The sequence below is a fragment of the Rhipicephalus microplus genome, chromosome 9 (assembly GCF_043290135.1).
Source record: "Rhipicephalus microplus isolate Deutch F79 chromosome 9, USDA_Rmic, whole genome shotgun sequence".
NCBI classification, from domain to species: Eukaryota; Metazoa; Arthropoda; class Arachnida; order Ixodida; family Ixodidae; genus Rhipicephalus; species Rhipicephalus microplus.
The window spans coordinates 114,149,083-114,156,300 of record NC_134708.1 but is presented as its reverse complement, the minus strand read 5'-3'; the positions used below and the strand labels follow the sequence as shown (position 1 = coordinate 114,156,300).

Sequence of the window (7,218 nt, the reverse complement as noted above, 5' to 3'; positions counted from 1 at the left end):
CCCGGGTTTCGGGTCATCTGTAGCTTTTTCTACCTTTTCAGGGTAATTTCTCTTTCTAATAAACTCATTTGTTTGCTTTCAAGTTGTGGTAATTCAGCTAGAAAATCCTGCCGAAAGTTCGGATTCGAGGGTTTGCCCTAAGCGATAAGCGGCCTACGGTTATCTACGAACTCTAGTTTAATTGCATTCTGGTCTCTCGCTACAGCAAACGGATACTCTATTTCACCTGTTTCACTGCTACGCACATCAGTCTTCTCGTCTGACAGTGCATGTTTGTTTGGCAAATATCCGACAAGATGTTACTCAGATCGAGCCGAAACAATTGTTTCTTTGTTATTTTCGCTTTCTATAGCTTCATGGCTTGCCTTGCTTTCTCTTATTTAGTTTATGAACAACCCAGGACTACTTCTTTATTCAAGTACCTAACTGTCTAGATGAGAACGCAAGCATATTTATTCCCCATGCGTCTGAAACTTTATTTGGCATCCTCTTCCTATTGCTTTGAGTTTATTGCATTGTTCAAAGCCTTTTCATTTTTTAACATCCTCTTTTTGAGCAACCAAATGTTCAATTTTACTCTTCAAGAGTCGAATAATCTCTTCATCATTCAGCAGCTTTTTATTCAACTACCAAAAGCTCCCATTCAAATGTCTTTTAAATGCGAAATCACGTCCGCAGCCCTACCATGCTAAAGCGTAAATTCATTTCAATGACCTCAAAAGCACACAATATTTCTCACAGTACACAAACATTCACACAACATCTACGCTTATTACAAGACTCCCACTGTCCACAGCTCGCCGCCCGCGCTGCACACCCATGCTGCAGTTGCAGGATATATATAGGCACCATAGTCTGACCTCCCAAGTAGCTCTGGAAGGACCCTTATTTTACTAATAACTGAGCAATAAACATGCACGGCACAGATATCTTTTCGCGTTAGCCTGATGAACGCACTTCAGCACACATGCCTTTCCTCCTAAACTGACATCATATTCAATAATTTTTTGCACTATAGCAAAAGTTATGTATCAGTTGGTGCTTTCTCGTACGATCTGAATGTGCGCCAGGATTACAGTGTCTCAATCTGTAAAATGAACTGAATCATACAGAAAGCCTGAGTGGCCGTGCATGAACACTGCAACGACACACATTTAGCAGGTCCAGCGATGAACCGAGACACACTGGCGCTACCGCGTTCGACGACTATAGGCCTCACTCAGAGGTATGCCATGGTTATACAATGAAGGACAGCTGGCGATCACAAAATGCTTGCTGCCGTACAATTTTAGGCTCGTTATTTTTCTCATGCACAGATACAGGTGTCCGCTATCGACACAGCTTAAGCTGCGGAGCGATGGACTTGAACGAAAGTCACTCAATGAGACAATTCACAGTCGCGGTTCCTGTTGCTCGTACGCATTGCATGGGCATGCATACCGTACACCGTTTCTGTGTTCCTGCGCGTCGTTCGGCGCTCGCCTTCACTTTAGTCATTTGGCAGTTGTGGTCAGTAGGTGCCAAAGACTGTTATTCTTTCCAGCAGCCTTTATTTTTTCCGAAACGCAATCTTTGCCTCGCCAGGGGTCGGCGCTAGCTCGTAGAACTCGCCTAGGCGGCCGGCTTTATACCGATGGCATGGCGAGGCCTTCTTAATGTTTGTATGTTGCAGCCGGTGAAATACCGGTGACACCCTGAGAAGCCCCCGTCGGTGGAGACGGGGTAAGCACGTCGCCGGCGCAACTCTCACGCCGCTTGCTGGCCAGCCTGCCTGGTCGAGTGAAGCTTACTTCAGATCGCTTCGAAGTTTAGACCGTCTGTCCGAAGCAATCGCTGACGATCGTAACAGCTCACTTTTCTTAACACTAAATTAATCATAGAATTTGTAACTCGGCCCTTTGAAGCAAGGCATGCGCGGCGTTTCGTTGAAGAATTGGTTTGATGTCCAGCGTGGCTGAACGGTGCGAAATATCTTGAAACGTTCACACTAAACACCATCTGGTTGTTTCCCTGCACTCATAATTGCGTTGCCTGTCGACAGGTGCTCACATGGTCAGCCACACAAAGCACAGGTGTTTCACACCGACGTGCAAACAGATGCCTTTACATGCACACACACACACAAGCATGCACGTACGTCACGACTAAACAGGATTTATAAAAATCCCATAGGAAGTTTTTAACCACGTGACCTGAAATGCCGCTGGGAGTTTAACAAGGTCATGTCGTTCATAAACTACGTCATTAAGCAGGGGGCGTTTTACGACGACATGCCGAGTTCACACCGTACAAGGGAATAAATAATTGAGGCTAGAGAGTTTTGGGGGCTCATATGCTGTAGAAACTCCCATTTTGGCTAATTTTGCCTACACTGTAGTCGGTGAGTGAAACTTAAATATCATGAACCTTAATACCTATCGTTGCAGTCGCTGTCACGTTAGCACAATATTTCAATAAGAACTACAATTTTCGTTATTAGTGCGCCTAAAAAACAAAGCGAGCCCTTATATTTACACCTTTTGTTACGTTATAAGGGGCAACGCTCAGGTAAAAATGGCTACTGACCCGTACAATACTTAAAGCCTCGCCCACTAATTGTGATTCATTGCGCGTAGATGCGTGGATTGTTTCTCAGCACTTCAGTTGCAAGAGCCCCAAATGAAGTAGCGGTTGATCCGGCGGTACGTGCCGTCTTGTGAAGTAAACAAGCTGGATGATTAGTCCTGGTGAAAAAGACGCATAAAGAATAGGGACGGGCTTACAGAACTACAGGGCAGTGCATGTGCAGCTTTTTTTTACAGCCCGTTCTTTGCCCTTCCGCCTCTAATTATGAATTCGAATGATCTTGCGAACTTGGCCGACTACTCATGTGCTTATGAACTAAAGTCTCTTTCCCTCTCCCAAACTTCAGATGCGCGAGAAATCATAAAAGCGGATATGTTCTTTACCATAAACGTTGTTTTTATATGTTTATAGGCTGACATATATTTTAGGTAACGTAACAATTACACATTTTATGGCTCTTATTCTCTTGGAAATTTCAAATTTATTGCAGAGCGCCTTCAGCAGACCTTGCTGGCGGTCTTTCTGCATGCTTTTAGGCGTGTTGCGGTGGAACGAATGATTCAATAAAGTGCCAAAGCACTTCAAAGATTATGTCAAAAATGAGATCGGCAAGGGCTGCGACCAGTTCTGGATTGGTTGGCGGTGGTGGCTGCCCTTCCGTCGGTGGCAGATCCGAATCTTCAGGGGCACCCTTCACCGGTTCCTGATTATTATCAAGCTCACTGTCAGAGCTAGACTCGCTTTCGCATGTATCGTGCGAAGCTTCCCCGGCGGTCATTTGTCCAGCCTTGCTTACCGAATGATCCGTGAAGTTACTTTGGCGCTTCATGTTCTTTTCACTGCCGTCCTCGCTTGATGATGCTTTTTGATCTTGATCAGCTGCTAATCGGAGCACGTTGTTCTGTGCCCCATCCTGAATATCAGACCATAATCTTTGTTCGGCTGCAGTCCCTGAGTACGTACTTGTGCATTCGCTGAGCACTTCTTGGCCCCTGCTTTCTTTCGCAGAAAGGGTGTGGCATAAGCGAGGCCATTTAGCCGCTCGCTTCTGGCTGGCTGCCATGCTAACCATCGACGCGTTTAGTGGGTGAACATCGTTGAAGTCTTTGTCACTTCGATCGCTTGTTTTTCTGGCTTTTGGCGTCTTTAGAGAGCTATAACATGAAGTGCTGATTCTGCTCTTATGCAGAGAGTCGTTGTCAAGGCTCGATATGTCACCGCTCGACTCACTCAACGTCTTGGCCTTCGGCGTGATCTTGCGCTTGGTCGCGCGCTTGGGCGTAGATTCACTGGAAGAGCTCTTCCTGCGCCGTCGCTTTATGGACTTGTTTTCGCTGCTGCTTCGCGAGGAATCACTGCTCAATGCACGCTTCTTTCTTGCATACCTGAAAAATTATGTCAGATTAGGGAAAAGTTACAGCTGTGCAACAATATAAGCAAATTGATTAGTCTCGTCATACAGTTTCAAACTATCCGCTTCTTCAAAAGCTGTCGCTGATGGTTATTGGAAGAAATATTCAAGGCAAAATAATAATAATAATAATAATAATAATGGTTTATTTCCACCAATACACAGTTGATGGAGGGGGTGAGAATAAAAGCGATTATCCGCTTGACTAAGTTCTCACCCCCCTATGTACATAAGGCAGTGGCGGTGGCGGCAACAGAACACCACAGCTGACAAAAATACACAACATTAACAAAATTAGAATTGATAATGCCTTCAAGAAAAAAAAAAAAACCCACACAGACACAGTGCAATAAACATATATAGTAATATAAATCAAAAGTCGCAATATGTAAAGCACGAATACATTAAACATATTATTTACATGCAGCGGTGACTGCATTTTCATCCTTTGTGTTTTTGTTTATTGTTTTCCCTAGTTGTTATCTACGAACTTTGAAGATAAGGTCTTAATTGTCAGGAGTGTTAATAAGATATTGGCGAAGTTGAGAAAGGGTGATATCTGCTATGTTAACACCTGATGAATATAACCTGTTTAATTGTAACGGTAGCTGATAAGTAATTTTTTGTTGTCCATAGTTAGTTCTTATACGAGGAAGCATCCAAGGTGGTTGATGACGGTGAGGGTACTTTGATTGATAACGTATCATGGAAGCGATATCTGTGATAGTAAATGAACGTTTTTTTTTGTTCGATCTTATAGCGGCGTAAAAGCCTGTAAATGTATAGGTGATAAACATTGATGATTTCATGTTCACTAAACAAGTGATCTGTTGTATGTCTGTGAGGAAGGTTGTAAATTAGACGGAGGATTTTATTATGGAGTGATGAAATTTTTCTTAAATTAGTTTTAGTCGTTGTCGCCCACACTAACGTGCAGTAGTTCAAGTGTGAAAGGAATAAAGCGTGGTATATAGCAAGCTTTGCCTTTAAAGGTAAAACAGATTTGTGTCGCCAAAGTATACCAACCGCTCTCGATGCTTTTAATAAAATGTTGTGGACATGATCATTCCATTGCAAATGTAGTGTGAAATAAACTCCTAGTGATTTTATTGACCTGACAATTTCAACTGGCTGGGATTTATACAGCAAATGTACTAAAGTATCAGATTTTTTATTAATAGAATTAAAAATTATAGCTTTAGTTTTATTTACATTAACTGACAGTGCATTTTCCTTTGTCCAAACTTCTAGCTTACATAATACAAATAAGAAAGAAAACTACCTTTGTTAGTACTGAGGCTTGCGCAGGGGAAAGAATGTTTGTCACGATCGTTACGAATCATTTATTATTCAGGAATGAAGAAAGGAAGGTGGAAAGAAGCTAACAGAAAAAGAAAAGGAAGGGAGGTAAACTAAAAGGCATTCGCCTAGCTATTCATGGGTTTTGGCCATGTTGCGGAGGATGGAGCAAAATTTCTTCCAATGATAAACAGCGCCTATGGCGATGACCTAAAAATACGAAGACACATTACCAGTGCTAATCACTGATGGAATCATCGATAATAAAACAAGGTTATTCATACAATGACATTTCCAAGCAATGCCAATTGCGGGAGTTTTAATGTTGAGAAAGAAAGCGCGAAGAAGCACCGAGATCCAACGAATCACTCAAAATTCAAATTGGCGTATTCAATACAAATATAAAAATTGAGAAAATGAACTGGCTGAAGATGTATTAGACTGACACTTGCTTTCCTGCCAGTCGTCCCGATGCCTAACATAAGAAACAGTTTGTGTTGCTTCAGTATTATATTATATACACATAGTGGCTTCCTTCATGAGCTATAGCAATACCGGTGTTATCTAAATTGCTGAAGTGAATTTGTAATCTTCATTCAAGTCAATCCTACATTGCAATGGCGAAATATACAGCTTGTGCAAGGTGCGGATAAAGGAACGTTCAACAAGTTTAATGCACTCATACGAGCGGATATACGGTGCAGCGTGAACGAAGACGTGCGACAGCTTTACGCGTGCTTGTACGAAAATGAAAACTACCTGTGTTTCATCCGGCTATGGCTGCCGCTGCTACTGCTACTGCTGCTGCTGCTGCTGCTGCATGTATCACTGCTTGTGGGCCAATGTTTTCGCTTTGACTTGCGTTTCTTCGAGTCACCGTTGTACGTGTCGGTGCTGCTGCTGCTTAGAGTGTAGCTTCTTCTCTTCGTGGTGCCTCTACGGCGCTTGGCCATTCTGCTTGTGCCTGGCGTCGGCGAGGACATGTTGGTGGAACCGCAGCCAGTGATGGCACTCTGTGGACCATGTGTTTTTTTGCGGGAGCGACGAATCACCTCGCAGCTAGAACAATGCGCGGCCCATCATACTGCCAATCGTTACTGCTGCCTCAATCCGTGGTTCATACCCACGATGTGTATTCACCACGCAGTCGCTAGTATTGTCCGTAAGCACATAAATAAACAGATCAAGTGAATAAAAGGGAACGGTGAAACGTAGCTACATGAGAAAAATTTCGTATTCCGAAAATAAACCGATAACAACTATTTCGCTTGTCTGATATACCTCCTATCGATGATTGACCGAGAACAGGGCGCCCAGATGAGTGTGATACGATTATGTAAGCTATACGTAGTTCATTTGTTTATTCGGACGTTCTCGGGGTTTCACGCATGTGCAACACTATTTAAAAAATTGAAGCTGCGTACTCTCGGGGCTTTCCCGATCTGGTTGGCAAAACGTCACTGCCATATCCTAGCGAACATGTGCCGAAAAAGTGACAAGCGCCGCTGCTTGTCTCCATGCTGAAAGAATTTTTTTTAGCCATCCTCAATAAACACATTGGAATTTCAACACCTAAATCATCGTTGAAACATAAATTATGTGGCACGCGTGCAGTTGAAGTCGCAATCACAAGGCTGAGATGTCATACTCTATATCGAAATTTTCATTTACACACAGCTGATCTGGCTGCTTTCCCTAATTGTTGGTTTTGTAGAGTCCCTGAGACATCAGAACATTATCTGATATAATGTAAAAATACGCTGCATTGCGCAAAAGCACAATAGATGCCGTGCTCCGTCTCGTACGATTGGAGTTGACCACTCCAAATGTACTTTCTTTGGGGGCTTTTGTCTCTGGGGTTCAGTGACGGGAAAGTTGCCGATGCCTTGCAGGAGTTTATTAAATCTTCAAAAAGATTCACACTGTAGAACCAAATAGTATTC

General features: G+C 43.1%; 1 protein-coding gene across 1 annotated transcript; it reads right to left on the bottom strand.

The window, feature by feature from the left end:
- Positions 1-3,051: 3,051 nt before the first annotated feature.
- Positions 3,052-6,359, bottom strand: LOC142771446 (uncharacterized). Its single transcript, XM_075872918.1, has 2 exons — positions 6,035-6,359; positions 3,052-3,950 (listed from the first exon to the last, which is right to left on the bottom strand). Exons 1-2 carry the CDS (start codon positions 6,256-6,258, stop codon positions 3,098-3,100), a joined length of 1,077 nt encoding a protein of 358 aa, XP_075729033.1. The 5' UTR covers positions 6,259-6,359; the 3' UTR covers positions 3,052-3,097.
- Between the last annotated feature and the right edge of the window lie 859 nt (positions 6,360-7,218).

What these genes read in the sequence shown, in the direction of transcription:
- LOC142771446 (XM_075872918.1), bottom strand. Translation starts at nt 6,258, where the DNA reads ATGTCCTCGCCGACGCCAGGCACAAGCAGAATGGCCAAGCGCCGTAGA. An exon ending in CATAGCCGGATGAAACACAG is followed by an intron (nt 3,951 to 6,034) that starts GTAGTTTTCATT and finishes ATAATTTTTCAG; the next exon opens with GTATGCAAGAAAGAAGCGTG.